Source organism: Podarcis vaucheri, assembly GCF_965113315.1.
Source record: "Podarcis vaucheri genome assembly, chromosome: 5".
NCBI classification, from domain to species: domain Eukaryota; kingdom Metazoa; phylum Chordata; class Lepidosauria; order Squamata; family Lacertidae; genus Podarcis; species Podarcis vaucheri.
The window spans coordinates 79,840,895-79,865,599 of NC_138763.1; the positions used below are offsets into that span (position 1 = coordinate 79,840,895).

General features: G+C 44.2%; 1 protein-coding gene across 14 annotated transcripts in view; it reads left to right on the plus strand.

Moving 5' to 3' along the window:
* The window catches only part of LDB3 (LIM domain binding 3), a 155,936-nt gene that overhangs the window by 98,048 nt on the left and 33,183 nt on the right, over positions 1-24,705 (plus strand). For 10 of the 14 annotated variants that reach the window (XM_082222374.1, XM_082222380.1, XM_082222381.1 and 7 more), the window contains 3 exons: positions 1,205-1,374; positions 3,414-3,450; positions 21,723-21,758. The exons of 2 other annotated variants lie outside the window; for them this stretch is intronic. In XM_082222374.1, coding sequence (XP_082078500.1) covers positions 1,205-1,374; positions 3,414-3,450; positions 21,723-21,758 — 243 coding nt within the window. Of the gene's footprint in view, positions 1-1,204; positions 1,375-3,413; positions 3,451-11,714; positions 12,648-21,722; positions 21,759-24,705 lie in introns of those variants that run through there. 2 more of the 14 variants (XM_082222379.1, XM_082222386.1) reach the window with 2 other exon arrangements.

The following is a 24,705-nucleotide window of genomic DNA, read 5'->3' on the forward strand; positions in this document are numbered from 1 at the left end:
ATAAAATAAGTTCATTGATGACCCATTACATGCCCAATACAATGCTACTAGTGATAAGGGAAGTGAATTTAATTCCATGATTATGTATGCACATAATTTTGTTTAGTGGGCTGCCTCTGATCAGCATTGATATCCTTATAATATGAGCAAATATTCCTCAAATGGCATTCACCAGTTGCCATCTTTCAACAATATTCAAAACATGGTGCTATGGTGTCGTTGAAGGCAAATATACCAGCATAAAAGTTTGAGCATTTATTTATTTATTTATTTATCTATCTATCATATAGGCTTATTTTTAAAAAAACTGTTAACACAGATGTGGATAAGTTAGTGGGATAAAGGCCAAGCAATGTATGGTTTCAATATAGGATATAACAGGCTTCCTCAACCTCGACCCTCCAGATGTTTTGAGACTACAATTCCCATCATCCCTGACCACTGGTCCTGCTAGCTAGGGATCATGGGAGTTGTAGGCCAAAAACATCTGGGGGGCTGAGGCTGAAGAAGCCTGGGATATAATAGTTCTACAGCAAAATGATAATAGAGGAAAGTGGAACCTAGATAATGTAATAGATCTGTTACTCTGAAAATCCATCATGGTGTAAGAAGAAGAAAAACCGCTCCCTGTAGTTCTTTGTAAAGAGTTTATCTGAACTGATTATCGAAGTATTTTGGACAATTGCAGGCCATTTGGATAAATGAGTTGAAATATTTTAGCCTGTTGGTAGATTTATTTGATAGTTTGGAATAGGTCCACGTACTGATCATTCTTAAGTAGAAGATGGGCAAAGTTGTATAGATATAGATATATAGAAATATATAAAGATATAGAGATATAGATATATGGATGGTTATGAGTTGGATACAGACAACTGTTGGTTGCGCTTAGCTCCCATTGTAACCAAAATGAAGAAGTTTATCATGACTAATCTCAGTACCACTGATTTCAGTGGGACTTAGTCTGGCTCCATTCCATCACCACCAGAACCACAAATACCCTTTGGACAACAAATGCAAGTCAGAATTGTTAGTCTCCTTACATTTGCTGGCCGACATTTACATTGATCACAAGTGCATCATCTCACTGAACTGTGGTTAAGTGGAACTGGGGATCTGAAGACAAGCCGCAGGAAGGGTGTGGGGGAGGGGAGGACAAAATCAGCATTGGCCATTTTACAGTGCACCTCTTTCTGCATTGCAGTAGCCTCCCTGTTAAAGATCCTCATGTAGACAGTGCCTCTCCAGTGTATCAGGCTGTGCTTAAAACTCAGAACAAGCCTGAAGATGAGCTTGATGATTGGAGTCGCCGTTCTTCCCACTTGCAGTCCAGGTCCTTCCGCATCCTGGCTCAGATGACAGGAACTGAGTACAGTAAGTCAGGCTGGGAAGCCCCAGTTCACGTCTTTGATGGAATTCTTTGTTTTCCCTCTGTATACCAACGGCCAGTAGTCATAAGGTAATATGAGAGGTGGAGTTCTGTGCTTAAGCGGGGATGCCATTTTAATTCCCTCTCAGTGCCACTGGCATCACATTGCAGCATTACAGTGTTGTGCCAGAGGCATCATGGGGGGGAATTAAGATGGTGGTGGCAGCAACAACAGTTACCTAGCCCAACACTCCTCTCAACCCTGGTTCCTAAAAACATTTTGTAAGGGTGGGGGGGGGACTAAAGAGGTGCTAGCATCGGCCAGGGTGGGCTTTCCAATGTGCTTGGGTCCTTGACATTTGCCTGAGGGTGCCATGTTCAGATGCCAGGCCTGATTTCATGAATAGATGGTAACTGAAGGAGGGCATGAGATGATGCTGAAGGATTGCAGGAGGATGGATACAGAGAGATACCATCACTCAGGTATGTCAATTCCATGCTATATACAAGTTCTTATGTTTCTTGAATTGGGCATGGAAGCAGAACTGCAGCTGAGTGTGTTCCCATCTCCTGGCATTTCATAAGAGTTGGACTATAGCATGTTACACCACTCTACAGTAATCTTCAAAGGCAGTCCCACACAAAATGTTTTACAGTAGCCAAGCCTAGGCGGTACTTAAGTGTGTATCAACATGGCAGGGTCCTTGCCAAGAAGGGACACAGTCTGTGCAGAAGACAAAACTATCATAATGCTGTTGCAGAAGCATAGCAACCAACATGAAAAAGGATGCAGGATAATACCAATGCCATGAGCCTGCATTGATGGCATGACAACCATCATATTGATTGTCAGCATGTTTAATTCCCCCAGGGCACAAATAATTCACTTTGGCAATCTGCTGGGGAAGGGAAGGTTGTCCAAAATTGGGTGGAGGTTTGCCCAACTGGTTTCATTGTTCAAGAGGGCCCCTGACTCTCTGGAGAAGTGTTTCAGGAGTGCAGGTGGCTGCAACTCAGAGAATAGGACTGGGAATCTTACTTCCATGACCTTGTTTAAGTTAACTTGCCTTAGCATCCCAGGTATTGAGCTGGGTGTCATCCATGTATTGATGACAACCAACTCCAAAGGTCCAGATAATTCCTCAGCCATCTTTGAGTTAAAGATCTCTGGAGCCTAAGGAGTGCCCCATGCCAATTGCCATGGGGCCTAGCAAGCCTCTCCAGTGGTTACCCTCTGCATCTGATTGAACAGATGAAAATAAAATCGCTGGTAAGGAAGCCCTCACATAGTGACCTGATGTTCCAGTTGTCCATGAGAACTGTATGATGCCAGGCAGTAGCCTTAGCTAGGAACAAGGTCAGCAGAAAAGTTTATCCCTTGTTGGTATCTGGGTGTGAATCATCCAACAGGGCTATCAGTTTTGTGTCTGTTCCAAAAGCAAACCTGAAATGAGATGGTAAAGGGACAACGAAGGATAGTTTACAAAATCAAAACATTAACATTTCAGACAGAACATGCTGACTGAAATGGCAGTGTAACAAAAAGATTCCAAAATGTCAAGTTAAGGTGCAATGGGGGGAGGTTGCTGCTGAGACAAGTCTAATCATGGTCACCCCTCCTTTCATCCTGCAATTTCTTTCTTTGGTTCTTAAGAGATATTAAGACCAACAAATTTATTCCTCCTCCAGTTGTAACAGTGTGAACTGAAATCACACATAAATAGAAAATCCTAAGTGGTGTTCTAGTTGAAAACTGATTTATTTTTTTTAAAGCAGGAAGAATAAACTAACACTTTAACCAGATTTCAGAAAGGAAGAGAAATTCAAAGTAGGTTTTTTTTCTATTTTAATTCAAACCACTGAATAGAAATTCACACCTGCCAGCATTGGGAGAGCCAATCACAGATCTCCCATGCAAAGTGTCATTTGATCCCTAGAGAACCTGAATTACCAGTTCCTGCCCCCTTTGTACTTAGGTTGTAATCTCCACCTAGTTGTCTTGTTTGTTTTTTCCTCTCTAATGGAGTCAATTTCTCATCTGCAGTGCAAGATCCAGATGAAGATGCCCTGAGGAGATCAAGGTAGGCAACTAGCAGCAAGTACTATGGCCTTCTCTTTAATGATAACAAATATTTAGTGCTCTAAACTGGCATTAATTTGAACACTGTGAAAATTTAGTTCTTAAGAAGCCTACTACATTTACTCAAACCACTAAAATGAAAGTGCTGTTGGCTTAACAAAGAGTCTCTAGGTGGAATAGATGGGAAAGTGGCCTAATTTCAGGGGGCGTGCCCAGTCTTTGCACAAGGAATTCCCATTTGTTTGTGGTGGGATTATTTTGTGTGACAGCCCCTCATGAGCCAGTGTGCATGTGACTGCCCTAAATTGTGTTAAGTGGATGGAAATGTAATAAGATGGTGTGGCTAGTCTTGAAATTTTAATGAGCAATTTATTTGGATGACCTTGTGATTGGCACTTGTTTCAATGGAGATGCACAGATGATCACGGTACAGGAGTTGTTCCCAACAATATGAATAAAACACCTAAAGTTTGTTTTAATGGAAACTAAAGCGGGGAAAAGCAAAAACCCAACTCAACCAAGATTATTTGGTTTGTTTCTTCTCATAATAATGCAGTATGAGCATACAGGACTGCTTTTGCTACTAGAGTAAAGTGTTTGTCCATTTTCACATATTCTGTCTCACAGAAGCTCAAATATTAATCCATTACTTGTGCTTGTCTAGCTTGAATAGGCTACAGGATTTACCTTGTTCCTACATTCAGTTTATGTGTAGCTGTCTGGAGTAGATAATTCTGGATCCTAGTCTACCCTCTTTTTGCGTAGCTCTCCCTCCCTAAGCATATTCTTCTAGCGGGGTCTTGGGATTGTGATCGGTTTTATAATTTTGCCTCGCGAGAGTTCCCACTGCGCTGCTGCAGATTTGCTTTTATTGGTGTTTCATCCCTGTGATTCTTCCATGCATATCCCCATTTCTAAAGCACACACCCACCAGAAAATTTTTAGATGTATGTTTGCAGGTACATTTGGCTGCCATTCGCCTTCAGTGCCAGGCGTTTATGAAACTGGAGCTTTGCTTGTCTCTCAGACGCTTAGTCTAAGATTAAGGTCTCTAGACTGGCTTCTTCTGTTTTAGCAGAATGCTTACAGACTAGAGAACTGCATCACATGTTGCAAAATTTGCACATGGAAGGCATTCCATAAGAATCAGTGTGCCATCTCTGCATGTAGATTGCCATGTGTGACATCCACACATGTGGGTTTTTCCACTGCATCTACACTTGCTGTATATGTGCTGGGTAGCGCCAGAAAATGCACATCCCTTGGAGCTCTGCTGAATGATATTCTGATTGTAGCTGACTTACTGTAACATCTCATTTCTGACTTGGTTCGCACAGGAACCCTAAATAGAGCCTCTGCATAATGAGAACACTCTGGGTTCCTGTAGCAGCTCCAACAACTGCTACAGCCACCTAAGAAAAGCTTCCTTCCATCTTTCTTTTGGCACTACCACCCACCTCCTTCCAGGAAGGAGAAGAGGGTGCTCAAGGGGGCAGTAGTGCTGGAATGGGGACTCTGAGCGGGACTGTAGAAGCAGTCACCTTAGAGCAGCCTTTCTCAACCTGTGGGTCCCCAGATGTTGAACTACAACTCCCATCACCCCTAGGTAGCAAGACCAGAGCTCAGGGATGATGGGAGTTGTAGTCCAACAACATCTGGGGACCCACAGGTTGAGAACCACTGTCTTAGAGGCTTCTTACCATGTAGTGCCTCTGTTTATGACTCCTGTATGAACTAAGGCAATAGCTTCTGCACCAGTTAAGTATTTTGGATTCTGTACAATTCCCCAGGATTTGAGATGTTTTCACAAGTAACACAATCTGACCCATTAATATGAGACTGTTTGTTGTTCCTTTGCATGCCCTTGAAGGCAAAATATGTTCCTCAAAGAGCTTGCATTGGCCAACAAAGGAAAGGTTCGGTTTAAAACCCCTGAAGTTGAAAGTCAGGCAAGGAATGATAGTTTTTGTTTTCAGAAGGGGAAATGGGCAGATGCATCCATTTATAGAAGACTGCGTAATTTGTTGAATGTACGTAACAATACTCTATGCGTCATGTGCTGTGTGTTGTCAGCCTTGTGCATGTCACTTGTTTCTCAAACTGATTGCCAGGGGTGCTCAGCCGCTGGTGAACATTGTGACTTTGGGCATGATGGGCCAGAAGGTTAAAGTAGGCGTTTACACATTCAGTCAGTACTATCCTGAGCCTGCAGATTCATTTTTTAAAAGATGACTAAGAAGGATCTGTGGTCAAAGTAGCAGGTTTTTAAACCATAGGAGAAGGGGCTGCTGCAGTGGTACGCTACGTCCTGATCCAACATAGACTATCAGACACATTCACCCATCATTCCAAAAAGTTGGATAGATAAAGATGGAGTACTGTGTCAAACTCCCAAATGCTGTTAGTAGTATAGTTATAGTGGAGTCTTTAACTTTGTACAACATGGCCTCCAAAGCAATGGGCTTGTGGGAGAGCCTGTGGCAACTGCAATCTGTAATTCTTCCAGTATTCACTGTGTGTCGTCTTCAGAGAGGAGGCCTAAGACCATTAATGAGTTTTTTTAAAAAAAGATATTTTTCATCAGTATGCAACTAGTAAAATGGACTTGCAAAAGTCTCCATCCATGCAATACTCTCCCATCTTGGAAAATGTTTCCTTTCTGCTGCTTTCAGGCTGCGCAGGTAGACTTTCATGCAACAATTGTGGGCTGATGCCTCCTTGTGGTGGCTCTTCAAAATTGACCTGCCCTTGTGCCAGCCTTCTCCAGCCTCGCCCTCCAGATGTTTTACACTACAATTCTCATTAGCCCCAGGCAGCTGTTGTAGTCCAAAACATCTGCACGGCATTTGGTTGAGGAAGCTTGCCATAGATGGATGAAAACAAAAATCAAAATAAGTCCTTTCAGACTGTCAATGTAAGAGACAATCTGCTTGCTAATTAGCACATGAATACTATTCTCTGTTGCTGTGTCGCCTCTGTATTTCAACTTCATTCACTGTGGGAAATCAGTAGGGCTGGATGATTTTCCACAGAACTCCCTGTTTCCTTATAGTCTTCCACTCAAAAACCCTGCAGTTCCAGAGTAAAAAAAGAAAATAACTGCATTTTTCACTCTTGGGCCTGGGGACTGTCACTCCATAACCAGTCCCAACCACTGTTAATGTGTGGCCTTTTCTCAGAATGAAAGTATGTGGTGCTTCAGATTGTAAAGTTCCCATTCACTGTAATATTTTCCTTTGTTATGGGGTTGCCATGAATTATTCAGTGAATTGTGAAGTAGTTTGCCTTTCTCTAATGACATCTCTTGAATTCTTTATCATGCCGAGACAGAGGGAGATATCTTGACATGGGCTGTGTGTGTGTGTGTGTGTGTGTGTGTGTGTAAGTTTTTCTTTCTAAAAGAAAATGTTGTCTTTTGGGAGACTCCTATTAATTTGATTTGGAGCAGCCTAGCTAGAAAACTGTGCACTAAATAAATGGCACAGAGAGAGAGAGAGTCATTAGGGAGAATGAGGCAGACGCCTCAGCTAACCTGTGCTGGAGGAGTTGTGTGGCAGGGAGATCAAGTTGGAGGACAGAGACCTCTGTTTGCCACACAACCTGTTCTACACCTCACAAGCCAGTCTGTTGCTCTCAGGCACAGGGGAGGGTATTTTTCTGTGCTGAAGTTGAAGTAAGAGTCAGCTTCTAACCCATACGGCTTTTGCCCATGGAAAGACTGGAGGAGGCACCACCTTGCCCTTTGCCTCAGCAGGTCTTCAGCAGGTGTGCCAACTCCTAGGGGCCGAGACAGTTTCCACTCCCCCCCAAAAAATATTTCTTGAGCAAGCAGAGCACCCCACCCCCATCTTCAAGGGGCATTTGGCTCTGCCCTTGGCTCCTTGCAGCGTCGCAAGGATGCTTTTGCTGTGGGCTCTGCGAGTCCGGGATTGAGAGTTGGCAGCACAGACAGGGAGGACCAGAGTGGAGCCTGTCTGAATGGGGAAGTAAGCAGCTTGGTGGGGCTGTGCGCCTCCAGCTCTGCTTTTCAAGGAGCATCTGTGGTGTGGCAGGCTGGGGAGTTCTGGGTGCTGTTAGGCAGGCAGGGAGGCAGGCAGAAGAAGAAGAAGAAGAGTTTGGATTTGATATCTCTCCTTTCACTCCCTTTAAGGAGTCTCAAAGCGGCTAACATTCTCCTTTCCCTTCCTCCCCCACAACAAACCCTCTGTGGGGTGAGTGGGGCTGAGAGACTTCAGAGAAGTGTGACTAGCCCAAGGTCACCCAGCAGCTGCATGTGGAGGAGCGGAGATGCGAACCCGGGTCCCCAGATTGCGAGACTACCGCTCTTAACCACTACACCACACTGGCAGAGCTTCGCACCCACCCAGGGAAGGCTGCTGAAAGGCAGCTGGGCTGCTGGTGAGGGCAAGTGGGGCAGGAGAGGTGCTGGCATAGGGACGACAATTGCCAAGGGCCAAGGCAATTTCTGCCCCCTGGCTTCTTGCATTATGCGACGTCAGGGTGTCATGCGCATGGCGTCATGGCATCACATGGTGTTGCCCATGGGGCCCCCTCAATCTCGTTAAGAAGATGGCACCTCTGGTCTTCAGCCGACCCTCCCACCTACAGACCACATGCATGCTGTGCCTTTAAAGCACATTTGAAGCACATTCTTTCCCTCAAAGAATACCGGGCAGTGTAGTTTACCCCTCACACCCCAATAGCCCTTAGTTAACTACAATGCCCCAAATACTTTTTGGGGGGAGGGATGTCCCTTGAACATGCTTTAGAGGTATGATGTGCAGATAGCCATGGACTGTTGAAGCTTTGGAGACATCTAAGGGCAGAGCTGCATGTTATAAGGCTCATGGGACAGGCCTGTGCTGAGTTCCCATCTCCCCTCCTCAATACATAGCATCCTGTGGGTGCAATTATGCTGTTCGTTTCCCTGCCCCTACTCCATGCCACCAACTACAGGTGAGGAAAAGCTCGGCTTAACTCCAGAACGCCATGAAACGTCACAAAGGGTGAAGAGGATACTTGAGATGGGGACCCGCGTCAATGCTGGCTGGTGCCTCTTGGGCAGCGTCTCCACCTCCATTGTTCTACCCAGAGGTCCAGCACCGAGGGCCTTCTGGCGGTTCCCTCACTGCGAGAAGCCAAGTTACAGGGAACCAGGCAGAGGTCCTTCTCGGTAGTGGCGCCTTCCCTGTGGAACACCCTCCCACCAGATGTCAAAGAGAACAACAACTACCAGGCTTTTAGAAGACATCTGAAGGCAGCCCTGTTTCGGGAAGCTTTTAATGTTTGATGTATTATAGTATTTTAATATTCTTTTGGAAGCCGCCCAGAGTGGCCGGGGAAGCCCAGCCAGATGGGCGGGGTATAAATAATAAATAATAATAATAATTATTATTATTATTATTATTATTATTATTATTATTATTATTATAACAGTAGGTGGCGCCAGAGACAGGCAGAGGCAGCTAATTCTGGTTTTGTCCATGCCCGTCTCTCTGCTGACCAGCAGAACCACCCCTGGAGTGGTTAGGCAGGTGGATACTGGCTGAGGCAGACTGAGGGTGGTGGGGTAGTGCCCCAGGTGGACCAGCCTCTACTGGTTGAGTAAGTTTCTGGACATAGTGGTATCACAGGGGAGGCAGGAAGGCTCTTCCCTTTAGGTGGCTTTGTGCATCCCTTCACTTTCTTCCAAATGTGGTCAGCCAGGCCATGCTGCATTTGCAGGCCCTCCAGTGCTGAGTTGGGCTGCCCTAAAGTCCTGGCCTGATGGCACCACTTGGAGGGCATTCCATGTTTACTAGGATGGGGAGTCATGCCTTGGAAATGGTACATCAGTAGGACCCCACAATATGCCTGTGCTTTGTGTATCGCCTGCAAAGCCTTTTTTCAAGGGCTGATTTCCACTGTTTATTCTGTTTGTTGTTTGTGCTTCTTTCGGCTTCGACGGTAACCAAGGTCCTGTTCATATGTTACTTAGAAACTTTAAAAAACAAACAAGCCACCAATCCTGAATCATGAACCCACTTTCTGGTAGCAGAGTGGTAGCCAGTTAGAATCCTGCATGTTCTCCTACACTTTTTTGCCATGACAGACTTAAGGGCAAAGCTACATCAATGTGGCATGTCAGCTGAATGCCAATGGAGAGGGAGTTCAAAGGTCATATGTGGGGAGGCACCAGCAAGCTTTCTTGGCTGCTTCCACTCAGTCCTGTCAGCCCTCTGTGTGCAGCCAAAGAAAGGCAGACACTAGGACCCAGGAGAAACCATTGGCATGGTAGCAAGCTGTACTATAGAGAAGGGGAACTTCCCTCTTTGCCATGATCTCAATGGAAATTGATCCCTCAAAGTTGCCATTTGCATCAGTGGGATAGCCTCCATAGGCGCCAATGGAGGATTCTCTCCATACAGACGTTTGGCAATGGGGACAGTTTTTATTTGGACCACAGCAATTTGGACCCCCACTCTTTGCAGTGGTGCTGCTGCTGCTGCTGCTGCTGCTTGGGCACAATCAATTTATTCACACAATTAACACCCATGTGGCTGTTATCCCGTTATCTAGTTTTATGTTAGGAGTGCAGCTGCTGCCTACATTTGTTTTTAAGCGTACCTGTTAATTATATCCGTGCAATTAACAATGTCAGATCTGGTGTCGAGATACAGGGGAAGGGGCATCACTCAGTCTTACCTCAATAGCGTAGCAGATTGTGATAAGTACCGGTACTTAGACCACCTCAACCCATGTTGCTCATTTAGAGTGAACTCTCTCAGGGAGATTGTACACAGGGAAGAATTTCCAGTTTCTGGGGAAAGCAAACCCATCTACAAATTCCTATCTCTTCAAATCCACAAATCTGGCTTCTTTGGCAAAATAAAAGAAAGGAAACCAAGTTCAATTCAAAGGGCTCTCCATTTCATCATGTTTTACTGAACCCCATCAGGAGAAAGCATAACATATGAACAGGGGTGTGCTTTTTCTTTCATCTCACCAGTTTCATGCTCCAGTGCTGCATCAAAATAAGGATATTTTGGGGCTCCAGGGACTTCTTCTTTTTAAACAACTTACTAACAGATAAACAAACATTGAGATAATCATATGAATTATTTCTTCCTCTTCCTCTTCTTCTTCTTCGTTCTCGTTTACCTGTCTCTCTTAATTTTTCCAGCTCTGTATGGTCGTCCCACTAAACTACTGGCACAGATCAATCCACAGAGTTGTAGGATGCCTGGCAGATTCTGTGCATTTCTAACATTTGTGGAAAGATTGCTGAGAGCCCCTGAAACTCATAGGGGTTAACAGACACATTGCAGAATTATACCTGTACATAGTGAAGCAGCCACTTATAGGCCTGCAATTTGGGGTGTCAAATTGCAAGTTATTCCAGCTGCAGCCCTATATCCTCACTTACCTGGGAGTAGGGCCCATTGAGCTCAATGGAACTTGAATAGGATTGCACTGTTGATATATTATCTTCCCTTCTACTGCAAGAGGGATGCCTTTGGATTCTCTGTCCTAGATGCCAAAACATCTTGGTCAAATATTCTGCCTCTGAGCTTACCCAAAGCTTGTTGTCCTAGTTCTGGTCTAGCTTCCTCCAACCTGGTGTCATCTGGAAGCTGTTGGACTCAAACTCCCATCATCCCTAACCTGGCTGAGACTGATGGGAGCTGGAAGGCACTAGGTTGGTGTAAGGCTGTTCTAATCGGTCACACTTTAATAACAGAATCTGGAAAATATCTGTTAAACAGCTGCTGAGATTTGTGTTTGGTGTGCTTTGGATACGAATTACCGTACGCTTACTTAGATGCTAGAATGCTTTAAATTGTTCGCTTTTGTTCTTGCATGCTGTAAAACCTCTGCCGCCTAATCAGACAGAAATTTGCTGGCAGGAAAATGATGAGGCTATACACTTATGAGTTCCTAGCAAAAGCAGCCCTGTCAAGCCAAGCCAAACTCAGACTAAGGGGCAGGAATTCGTGTTTAAATTAAGCTGAGCATTTTAAAATGAAAAACTACCCCAATTTTTCTTCAAAAGGCTCATTGGTGGTGGTGGTGTTTTTTGTCCTTTTCTCTTTTGCACTGATTTTTGAGGCAACTTAAATCCAAATAAATTGCCATTGCCCTAGTTCTAAGGCAGGGGAGCGGTAGCCACTGTCCCTAACCCCTTTCTTTCTTTCTTTCTTTCTTTCTTCCTCCTCTCCCTTTTTCTCTCCCTCTCTCTTTCTCCCTCTCTTTCTCTCTCCCTCTGTCTCTTTCTTCATGCCACAGGGAAAGGTTTGAAACGGAACGTAACAGCCCACGCTTTGCGAAATTGCGCAACTGGCATCACGGCCTTTCGGCGCAAATCCTTAATGTCAAAAGCTAAATAAATCCTATGAATAGTAAACAAATGTGCAAGACAGACCTGCTCTATAAAGAATAAACTGCTCTCCTGAGTTAGCGCCTAGGAGTATTCCGTATATTGATACACTAGGAAGGCATAACACTGGGTGTTGTTGTTTTTTCTCAAAGTGCTTGTCTTTTGTTTTCTGTTGCTGGTTTCCCTCCACCATCCTGTAAGTCCTCTGAATTGTAAAATGGATTGGATTGGCCTTCACCACACGTATAGTGTAGCTTGAAAATGCTGAGTGGCTTAGCTATTATAATTTCTAGCTTTTAACTAATGTAAATGAAACAGGGAGATGGGCAGATTTCTGCGAGCAAGTATATTTATATATAAAATAGCTCCAGAGTATGTTCCTGCAGATTAAATAAAACTGGAAATAGGAAGTTGGAATGGAAAGTGTGCCTAGGGCTTGGGTTTGCCAAATATGTAGACCTCTTAGTTGGCGTAGTTCAATGATGTCATTTTAGATAAGACATTTGATGTCCAGGCTTTAATTTATTTTTTCCTTGTCTGTGGCATATCTTTAAGCGCTGAGGCTTAAGGTGTCGCCTTTGAAACCTGAACCTTGCTGTGAGTGTAAAGTGGGAGGTGGTAGCTCAGGAATTAGAGAAGCAAATGCACAAGATAGCAAAACTTTGTAATGTTGGCCTGGAAGAAATGAGGAAATATGAGGAAAAATTGCCCGCTGGATTTTTAAAAAGCATGGCATAACTTTTAGACAAAACTTTGCCTGTTCTGTATTGCAGTTGCTTTGAAACCCAGTTTTCTCTGTATATAGCAGTGTGGTTCACCTGAAATAAAGACTCTAAAAAACAGATGACCTTACGTGCCTTTTTACCTTAAGTTACCTTGCTTCATAACATCCAAAGTCTCCTTTATTAGAGAACTTGTCTTCTTATTCTCTATCCTTAATTGCTGTAAATATGAAAGGACAGAGCCAAATAGCAATCCAGTTAGGAGGCTAAGGAAACTTGCACACAGACAGGGCTACGTGTGTATAGCATATCACAACCACCAGTCAGAAAGATAAGGCATTGTGCCAAACAGCTGTTGGGGAAGAGAACGTGGGGCTCCATTTAGGCCTACCCAGTCTCTCTTTCTTGCTAGACAAGCTGTTTTGACAACAACAGCCAATCTCTCCTGACAGTTCAGAGCCGAATGCATGGGCGTAGCCAGAATTTTTGTTAGTGGCGAGCAGGCCTCTTGTTAGTGGGGGGCAGAACCTCAGTTAGCTATTCTATTTACTTTTATTGATGGGGGAGGGCAGCTGCCCCTTCCTGCCCACCCCTTTGGCTACGCCCATGGCTACAACCACTGATTTCCCTCCGCCCTCCCGCAATGACTAAATCTGTACTGGCTTTGCAGTTTTTCTGCCTGGTTGAGTACAGATTCCTTATTTATTTTTGTCTGTGAGTATTTAGCACTCATTGCAGACCCATGTTCTCCATCTCCACAACTCTAGCCCAGGAGAAGAGCCATGGCTCAGTGGGACAGGGACACTGCTCAGTCATACAGCACCAACATTGCATACAAAGAGCCCTAGGTTCCCTGGCATCTCCACATAGCCATGGGAAAGACGCCTGTCTGAAACCATGGAAAACCAGAGCTAGTCATTGTAGCCGATACGGAGCAACCCAAGTGGGATAGCTCAGTTGATATAGCATGAGACTCATGATCTAAGGGTTGTGGGGTCAAGCCATATCTTGGGTGAAAGATCCCTGCATTGCAATTCTATTATTCTAACCTGTCTGACCAGTGGTCTGACTAAGGTGACCTCTTCGCTTCTACCTTTACTATTAAGAACCTTTCTGTGTGCCTCATTATTCTCCCATTGTGCTTTTTTTAATCCCCAACACCTTGCCTTTTCCATAGGGGAAATTGAATATGATAGTTTCACAGTTGCATTTCAAATCACCCCTCCTCTCCCTCTCGCATTCTTGCCAGTTATAAGTCCCAGTTGTAGCCATGACAGTTAAGGAAGGCTTCTTTCGGGAGGAAGCGTGGGTAGAAATTTAGCTGGTAAGTTAATTTTTTAAAATGGCACATGCTTGGGCAGAGGATGATAAAACACTGCAGTCAATGTTCTAAAACAGAACGCTGAGAGACCACTGTGGTCGGGGACATCCCTGGTGGGACTGGGCCAGGGAAATTGGCTGGGGCCGGACCTGGCCTTGTGTTTGGATGGGGAGGGGGCATGTTGGGTACCACAACCAGCAGCCCTGCTGTCTCTCACCCACCCAAGGAGGGTCTCTGCCTTCTCAGTTCCTAGAACAAGGCAGGGAGGGAGAAGGTGGGGGGCCCTTGCTGCCATTCTCACCGCCAAAGCAGAAGAAAAGGGGGAAATGTTAGCTGGGGGGAGGGGAGGAGAGGAAGAGGGGTGGCAGAGGCGGGGGGAGGCAAAGGGGGCATAGCTGTCAACTTTTCCCTTTTTTTTAAGGGAAATTCCCTTATTCCGAATAGGATTCCTCTCAAGAAAAGGGAAAAGTTGACAGCTATTGTGGGGGGGGGGGGACTACACACAGTGTGATTTGCCCTGGGCCCTTCACCCCCTTAAGACCAGCCCTGATTGTGCTGAGAGTAAATGCTTTCTGAGAAAACCCCAGTGAGGACATCATGGACGCTTCAGACGTATGTTTCTGAATCACAAACTCAATTGTGGGCTGAAGGCGCAAGGTGTTTAGGAAGATGGTGCTGCTTTGGTGTAAAGACTACCTTGCAAACATTCCACAGGAGAGGAAACGCTTGCGGCTTTTGAAGTAAAAGTATACAGAAAAGGCAACTGCTTCCACGGGGACAAATAGTGCAGCTTTGGTAGTTCTTACCAAGAGGAGGGATTAGAGCTATCAGGATCAAGCCAGACATCTCTACAACTCTATACCAAGTCTTTATTGGATTCTGGGTCAGAGTCCTGGATGAGAGTTCAGGTACTTTCCTACATTGTTAATTTTGCTTCCTGGTTGGACCAGTGGAAGAGGCTTCCACTAGGATTGTTTCTGTGCCATGTTGAAGCTTTCAAGATTGAAAGCCAAACCCATTTCTCTTTAATGCATCCCGCTGGCCAAAGCAAACCATTCAGGGTATACCTGCACTATAAACTTAATTTCTAAATCAGTTTCGCCACTGTGGCTTCCCACCCCGTTCCCAAAGAATCCTGGGAACTGTCAATTGCTGGCGATGTTGAGATCTCTCTGTTCTCAGAACCAGAGTTCCCTAGGGAGATGACTCTTAAGCCGTTTTTAATCTGTCTACAGATATACCCTCATTATTGGCCTGCATCAAGCCAGTGCTTTCATTTGCCTTAACATTATATTCAGGGCTGTGTAAGTTCTTCATTTTGTGCAAATGCAGAAAGGGCACCAAATTTTATAGAGAGTATCGAATTAAGTGTCCTGAGAACTTTGATCTTCATTTTTATTTTTCCTAAAAAGGCAATTTTCTGGCCCATCTGAGTATAAGTTTGGGCTTGTTTTTTAATTTAAAAAGTGTGGGAAATGCCTGGTGAAATATAAAATCAAAGAGGGGGCTACTTAGTGCCTCCCATTGTCAAGAATCAGATCCTATAAAGCTTTTAGACCCTGCATTCTCTATGAGTGATTATGAAAATAAGCAAATACATATATACATAAATTGATATGGGTTGCAGCCTTCCATTTTTCTTGGAGCAAAATTCCAGCGATCTTGGAGTAGAATTTTAATTTTAGAAAACGACCAGAAATAAAGAGCACACAGCCCTGACTAAATTAATTAATGTTGCAGAAATGAATATCTGGCATTGACTTGAGTTGACTGGCTTTCCTTATCGCTGACTGTTAGCACGTGAGTTTATAGTAGTTTTCTGCCACATTGTTTTGTTTCCGATGTAGCATTTTGTTGTCTTTCCATCTGCACTAACCACAATGCCTTCTGACAAAAGTCGGCTTTGCAAGCTAATATTGTGGCAAAGTATATGTTGTTCATTTTGGCAAGCGCTGCTTCTGTTTCTTAACTTTTCATGCCTGAGGGGAAAGGGCAACTTTTCTGCCCCCTACCCTGATCACAACATTATGCAGAATAAGGTGGCAAAATGAAACTGGGGTGTTTTGTCTTCTCCCAGTTACTGCCTGCAGTTGAACCGTCCAGCATTTGCCCGTCTCATTCTGCCTGAGGCTCTGCCCATTAGAACAGTGATGGGTGACCCTTCAAAGTCTGAAAGACGCATTCTCCCAGTCTCTCCTGGGGTGCTGCCTATCAGAGGGGCCAGAGGCACAACTGTGTGGAGCACCAAGAAATGTGACGCCTTTGTACACCCACACAAAAGTCAGAAGTTTCTACATTTGCATGTGTGCATCGCCCCACTCCTTACCCAAGCAAGCAATATCAGTTGCAGCCAGTGACATATTTTAGGTAGATGGGGCGGAAAGAGGGAATGGGGCAGGGTCATTGCTGTGCCTGAGAGGCAGATGTCCTAGGGAGAGTCCCAAAGATTGGTTACAGAGGCCTGGATGGCCAAATTTGGCCCTGGCCCTGAGATAATGCCACAACCCTGTAAAATGAGTCCCATTCTGCACATATAATAGCAAGCTAATTGGTGCTTCTAATGAAATAAAACCATATTGTCCAAAGCATTCTCTCCTGTACCAATCTTATAACGTAATATCTGACTACTAGGCTCAAAAGTTTTTCACTAATTACACTAGGGATTGCTTGGCCCATTATATTCACTTAACACAAGACTAGCTATCATTATCCCCAAACATTATCTAAAGTCTTGTTTGTAGTCTTTGGCTGGATCTAGACACATCAAAGAAGTGTTTCGGTTAAACGTGTTGTCACAGTGTTATAATGCATATACAATGCATATAAAACGCTTTTTCTTGACCAATCTAGCTGAGTTCTTTGTCATGATAAAGAGCCAAAAAGGGGGGGGGGGTAGCAGTTCATAATAAATCAGAAAATAGATGGCAATAGCAAGTAGATCAACTGCAGCCAAATGGGCTGGTTCTCATATGCTTGATTGTTCAGCACTTGAACACCGTCAGCTGAATGTGTGAACAAACTACTGAAAAGCACTGTGGTTGAGGTGACGCGGAAGTTCTGCCTGTAGTGATTAGTTTTTAATGGCCTATTTGCATATGCAAGTCATCCCTTGGTGCTCTCTAACCATCAAGTGATGAACACGCATGTGTGAACTGGCCTTGATATCTGCACCAGAAAGCACTTATAGCTCCGTAGCTGGGTTTATAGTCAGTAATTGTTGTCCTTCTGTTCGATCGTCTAATATAGCCCATTGCTAGCACATCAAGAAAGATTAACATGTAAAGTTTAAAAACAAAATAGAATAGAGAATTGCTCGCTGAGATCTGCACTTGCTGATTCCTTTTGTCACAACTCTGAATATTTTCCTTTTCTTCTGCATTGCTGTAAGGGACTGTATTTCCCCCCTGCATTGTTTCATGTCATTCTCTCTCATTTTAAATTTCACAACTCCCCTGCCGTCATCATTCAGTAGCTCCTTTGATACAGACACTTAAAAGAACAATTTCTGTAAGATTCACTTTTCCCCCACTGCAAGATGATGGTTGCCAATGGATGAACGTTGCCACTCAAACAGCTGGCCATCTTTATCACCCTGCCGGGTAGTGTAGACAATCATGCCAGTCGCCTACTTTCCCAGCTTTAAGTGCAAAAGAGTAGCAAAAAAAAAATTCCTTACTATTTCCTGACAGTAAGAGCTGTTCGACAGTGGAATTTGCTGCCAAGGAGTGTGGTGGAGTCTCCTACTTTGGAGGTCTTTAAGCAGAGGCTTGACAACCATATGTCAGGAGTGCTCTGATGGTGTTTCCTGCTTGGCAGGGGGTTGGACTCGATGGCCCTTGTGGTCTCTTCCAACTCTATGATTCTATGATTCTATGATTCTCAGGATGATACAGACGACTAGCATAAGGAGCAAAGTTCTATTGCACTTCAACAGTTTGCTAACCGATAAATTATCGTTTATATTCACTCATCATCTTGCAGTGGGCAAAGCTGGTATGTAAGCAGAGGACCAGTTTACTGAGTGCACTTGTTAAACAGTTGTCTGTCCTCGGTCACACCTATTTTATTGATCTCCTCCAGTTAGATGCACATGGACCTGGGTGTCACTGCAGCCACCACAGAAGGTTGAGGAACCTGACATTCTGACAGTCACAGAAAGGACTGAGATCCAACAGAGGCTTCCACTGGAAGAAGGGGATGATTCTCACTGATCCCACACTGTTCCAGGAGGGTCCCAGACCCCGCAACCCTACAGAACAGCCTTTCAGGGGGGCTGTAGGGGGAAGGAGGAATCAGCCAAAATGGCCGCCCCTCTTCTTCCAGCAGGGATCCCCTGTAAGCAAAATTCTGCTCACGGGATCTCTGAGCCCAAGCTTAAACATCAACACCACACATATGTAGTGGAAGGCTGAAAATTAAGTTGGAATTGTCACCATTCAGACTAGTTCCATAAGGACCTTGTTACAGGGCGATGCCAAAAATTGCATTGGAACAGGAGCAACAGAAATATAAAACAAATTCACCTTTAGGCTAGCATAGCCTACAATGATTCCCACTCCCCGGTGCCTTTTCCATAATTTTAGAGGCCTAATGCTGCTAGAAGCCTAATCTTTGGTCTTGTCTTTGATCTGGATCATTTGCTTTATGTTGCTGTAAATTTGGCTACGTTGGAAATAAACTGCTTCAGATTTCCTCACACCCCCAAGCTGAATGGGTGTGGAAATTTATCTTTAAAATGTTTTTTGCATGCCCTTTGGTTCTTGGTATATTATTTTAACACTTCTTTTCGTTCACAGACTACTTTGTCTAACATACACACTCGCACACCACCGAGCCTGACTGCTGTTCTATATGTAACCTTGCAAGTGGATTGATAACTTGGGCTTGCCCATACAGCTTTTATGTGGTATATTATAGCTGCATAACAGGGGAAAAGCAACTTTGGTCAGAATTTCTTATTCCCAACTTGAAGTCCGAGGCTGGCTGATACATCTGTGTTGAACCCAAATCTCACCTCCCCTGGACTGGCCAGTTTCAGAGCATATACAAATGAAGGGGTTGGTGTAGCCAAAGTACTGCTGTTTCCATGTTTGTAATGCCCCTGCTTCAATGGAAAATAAGTAGTGCTTGATTTAGGGACTCCATTCTCATGCTTCAAAATGAAGAATGCATAGCGTAGCTAGCTCATGGGCATAGTGACCATCTTCTCACAGTAATAGATCTTCTCAATAGTAATAGATTGGTGGGATATTGTCAGGTGTGCAGCTCCCCTGTGTTTGATATCACGCATCAGAACTCCTGAGGAAAAGCTTTATAATTTAAGTGCCTGTTTGACAAAGCAAGAAGGATCCTCAATTCTGGAGAGATCCAAAGATGTAAACTGCTGCACCTACGCAATTATTCCAAGAGCTGGAAACCAAGCTGAGAGTTGGACGTCAGTGGCAATTAGTACACAATTGGGCACAAATCACTGAAATCTGTATGGAGTCCCTCAACTATTAGGTGTTTCACAAAGGATGGGCATTTTGGAGGAATGTAATACTATACCCCCAGTAAATGGGTGCCATCACAATGGCTCAGTAATTTATTTAGGTCAATGTATTGGTAGAGCATGGGGTTTACTGGTGTGTATTTAAAAATAAACAAACAATAACATGGCAGTCTATTTTTTAAAAAAGGATTGACAGTTCTCAAAACTAAAGATCTAAATGTATATGTCTATTTATCCTACTGTATATCTGCAAAACAGCTGATTTATAAACACTTCAATTTTAATTAAGTGACCAAGTACATAAGTACATCAGAAACAGGAAACCAAAGTTTCTCTTTAGCTGCTCCCATAACAGTAGTGGTCTTTTATTGCTGTTGATTACCGTATTTTTCGCTCTTATAAGACGCACCAGACCATAAGACGCACCTAGTTTTTGAAGGAGGAAAACGAGCCCTGAAGAGGCTTCACGCGGCTAAGCCAGAACAGCAAGACAGATCGCTGCGCAGTGATCCCTCTGCTGTTCTGGCTTCTAGGAAAAGCCCCCAAGAGCTGAACTCCCTTTAAAGAGCGCGCGGAGCGTGTGTACAGCTCTTGGGGGCTTTTTCCCGAGGAGGGAGAAGGGCAGCCCGTCAGTTCCCTCTCCCACCTCACGAAAAGCCCCCAAGAGCTGCGCTCCCTTTAAAGAGCAGCGCAGAGCGTGTGTGCAACTCTTGGGGGCTTTTCCCCAAGGAGAGAGAAGGGACTGATGGGCTGCCCTTATCCCTCCTCGGGGAAAAGCCCCCAAGAGCCGCACACATGCTCCACACGGCTCTTTAAAGGGAGCGCTGAGCAGAGCCTCCCGCCTGCATTTGCTCCATAAGATGCAAACACATTTCCCCTTACTTTTTAGGAGGGGAAAAAAATGTGTCTTATGGAGCGAAAAATACGGGAAATGTTCACAGCCTCCAGATTTTGCTGGGCTACCACTCCCATCAACCACAGCCAGCAGGGCCAGTAGTCAGGAATGATAAGAGTTGTAATCCATCAACATCTGGAGGACCGCAGGTTCCCCACGCATTATTTAGATTAGCCATACATGTATTGCAGCTAGGAACAGAGCAGAAAATCATTCAGGGGGTGGAATTCATTCAGCTTGCATTTCGATGCTTATCTATAACTAGTTTGCACTTCCTGAACCAAGATGCAGCTGCCCTCAAGATCTACACTTCTCAGAATTTTGTGAAGCGTTTTTCCATGCAAAAAGTATGCCCAAAAATGCATATATCAGTGAAAATAACATTCCAAGCCGCTTTGTGGTAGGGGAAGTTGCTTGCAAAAATGTGTATATTAGGCAAATTTGTGTGCAAAGACTGCACATATCAGAAGAAATGCATATGAAAATGCATATTTTTAATGTAGGCTTTAAAGAAGCACTTGCAAATGGGTGCAGAAAAGGGGGAAACTGAACCTAAAGTTGGGAAACTGAGAGAAACTGAAATTGACAAATTTGTCCATCCCTAATAGCAAGCAGTTACTATCTTCTATGAGGCATTTTGTTCTATGAGAGAAGGGCGGAGGGAACTCATCTTCTAAGACGATGCCTGCCACCCGGAATTTGTATTAAAATAATTAACAGCCTTTGAAAGGAAAGAAAAAGTGTTTCCCACTTAATGGGGGGCACCTTTTGAATTGATTGAATGATTAATTAATTGGTTGATTAATTATCGACTACGACTTGCAGTATGCAGACCTACCTGACAGTAAACCCCACTGATCACAATAGGTCGTAATTCTCTGCAAACATGCCGAGAATGTAAACATTTCAGCCCTAATTCTTACTCTAGACAGAATATATGGCAATAGATATCCAGTGGGTTCCTTTAACTAGTTTATGGGGTGCTAGTTCTCACTGAAATTTCAATCCATTAAATTTTCAGTTATCACTGCAGATGGGGACTCTTGGGACTGAATGTTCTTTCATACAACCTGCCCCCTCCTCCCCAAATAAATCCTCAACCCTCCACATAGAAAACTAGCCTGTCAGAAAGAAGGCTCGGCTAGATTAGACCCCTTGTATCTAGCTTTCTAAGTGCATGGATGTACTAATATTTTGTTCAGAGAGACATTGAATTGTCGGAGCTCCCAGCTCCCCTGCAGTCTGAAGTGGGGCAGTCCAGGTGCAGGTGTACCACCTAATGAGAAATTAGGCCTGCATTTTTAATTGTTTTCCCTGACGTTCTCAGTGAGCCCCTTATCTGTGTCTGGACCCCAACAACGGCCCTCCCTGCTTTGCGAACTGCTGGAGCCAGCCGTGTACCACCTACCTTTCAGCACAATTCAATAGTTCTCCCACCACAGGAACAATCATTAATTGTATTCATACTATATTCCCCTCCTTCCACAGTGGCAAGAAAAATGTTGCTGGATCTCCCGAAAACAGGTAATGTGTTTTTGTAGACTTGACTCCCCTGTTTATTACAGATGCTTTCCCTCGGACACAGAACGGTCACACCCAGCAAATAGTTATATGCCTTTAAATCCTGCTCATCAGTGGGTTGAAGCCCTCTTAACTTTATCCTAGATTTGGGGTTATTTGATTTATGAACTGTTTGAACAGATTAGAATACATGTGGATAAAAAGGGGTGTCTGCACTGTGAAACTGTCCTCTAGAAAGAGATTGGTCTTGGTTTCAATCAGGATAGATGTTAACCTTTCAAATGTAAATCCACTGGAATTCTGCACCATTTTATTTAGAAGTGTTTTTAGTTACATTTCCCCCCCTAAAACTTTCTGGTCAAGTAACAGAATGGTTCTTCTCTTGTGCTGTCATTCTAAATTTCTCTTCATAAATTCCACAGCTGAATTAGGAGGAGGGCACGTAATAGGGCTGTTTGCAAGTCACACCCATTTCCCTGTTTATTTTTTTTAATATACTATACAGCACATGTTACTGCTGAAATATGGTTGGTTCAGCTATCACTGTGCAGCTGGCCTGTGTTCACCATGCATCTCCTCCATTCATGACTCACTGTTTTGCTTTATGACTTAAATCTCTTGCTTTTCAGTATTTGGACCTCCCATTTTACCTGACAGTTAAAGAAATTTATAACAAGTTTCTTGATTTCTCAGTTCTCTGAAGACACTCCTAGGCTGTGAGTTGGATCCATAAGTGCATCTCTGCAAGCAAAGGGCATCTTCAGCTCATGGAAGTTCTGTTTTAACGCCTTGCACAAGAAAATTAAAACCAAATCCATATATATGGATTTGCATTTAATTAATGTTCTTACTTAATAGACAAACATAAACAGTAAAGTCACCAAATTAATAAAATGACAATTGCAAACAAAAGAAGATATATTAAAAACAAACAAACAAAATACCAAAAACATACATACAACTACAAATCCATAAGTTCTTATGTACAGACTTATGTCACCATATTCTTTAATCCTAATTCTTTGTCTTCTCCAATAGACTTCCATCTTCCTCTAAGCAGGTCTATTTTATCTACCGTATTTTTCGCCCTATAGGACGCACCGTCCCATAAGGCGCACCTAGTTTGGGGAGGGGGGGGGAAATAAAGGGGAAAAAATTATTTTTCCCCCAGACGCGGGGCTGGGGCGGCCCGAGCTTCCCCCGACCCCAGCCCCCAAACAGGCAGCTCTCTGCAAGCCATGGGAGCCCAGCACTGGCTCCCACTGCTTGTGGAGAGGTCCGCGAAGCCTGGACACGCTGATCTCAGCGCGTGCAGGCTTCGGCATGCCGGCAACTCTCCCCAAGCAGCGGGAGCGCTTCCGCTGCTTGCGGAGAGGTCCGCAAAGCCTGGACGCTCTGATCTCAGCGCGCGCAGGCTTTGGCATGGAGGCAACTCTTCCCAAGCAGCGGGAGCGTTCCCGCTGCTTGCGGAGAGGTCCGCGAAGCCTGGGTGCGCTGATCTCAGCGCTCGCAGGCTTCTGCGTGGAGGCAACTCTCCCCAAGCAGCGGGAGCGTTCCCGCTGCTTGCGGAGAGGTCCTCGAAGCCTGGACGCGCTGATCTCAGCGCGCGCAGGCTTCGGGATGCCGGCAACTCTCCCCAAGCAGCGGGAGCGTTCCCGCTGCTTGTGGAGAGGTCCTCGAAGCCTGGAGAGCGAGAGGGGTCGGTGCGCACCACCGTTCTCGCTCTCCAGGCTTCAGCGAAAGCCTGCATTCACCCCATAGGACGCACACACATTTCCCCTTCATTTTTGGAGGGGAAAAAGTGCGTCCTATAGTGCGAAAAATACGGTATTTGAACTTCTCCTTTTATCCTTTCTTCATTTCTCCTATTTTCCACATACTATACTAATAATCCATATTGTGGTTTGCAAAAATTATTCAAAGCAAATCCAAGTTTTTACTTGGGGACACTGGTTTTTTTACATAATCTCTATAGATTCCCCATTCCTTTTGGAATTTTTGGTTAGGTTGTCTCCTCATCGCATCCATCATTTTTGCCAACTTGAGATATTCAAATAGCTTATCCTGGCATTCCCTTTTTGTTGGTACTATTTCACTTTTCCGATTCCTAGCTATTAATATTCTAGCTGCCGTTGTGGCATATAAAAATATTCTATTTTTTTCATTCCTCCTATTTTTTTCCCCTGTTTGCACAATAACTTGTCCAGGAGTTTGCACAACTTCATGAGCAAGTGGAAGCATAAGAACTGCTATAGAATCTACCCATTTAAGCACTACAGTATGTGCACTCTTGGACAAGGGATTGTAAAACAAAGCTAGTGGTAACTTTCTTTCTCTTCCCACTAGTAGAATGTATTTACCATGGAAATATGGCATATTTTCAGGTGCTTTTGTATCTATGATGTCAACAAAAATGTCAGAAAAACCACAGTCTTCATTATGAAATCCAGGAGTTTTATTTGGGCACCTAATATTATATCTTGGCATTATTATTATTCTATTTTAAGGAGCAACTCGTTGAGCTCTCTCTCACAAAAGCCTTTGAAATTCAGAAGACTTTTATGGAAATTATGCCGGGTGGGTTGTATCCTTGAATGCTCTTCTTTAACACATGGGAAATAGTGACCCTGAGGCAGCTATACTCCCATGCAACTAGTTCTGCGTAAAAACTAGTGGCCCCAAATGCGGATGTGAGTCCACATCAAAAGTTGCATCCTGTCATTCCAGCAGAAGCTGGATGACCAGTGCAATATGGTTGTGCATTGAGATGCACACTGCACCCGCCTTGCCTGCACACACGGCAATCTGCTTCTGTGTGCATCTCCTCCCTGCTACATGAGAGCTTTACAACAGGATGCAAAAACGTTTCAAAGCATTGCATCCTACAGTAGATTTACATAGTAGCCATGTAGATCTATGGCCTTTAAATGCCAGCTCCTTGTTTGGCCTG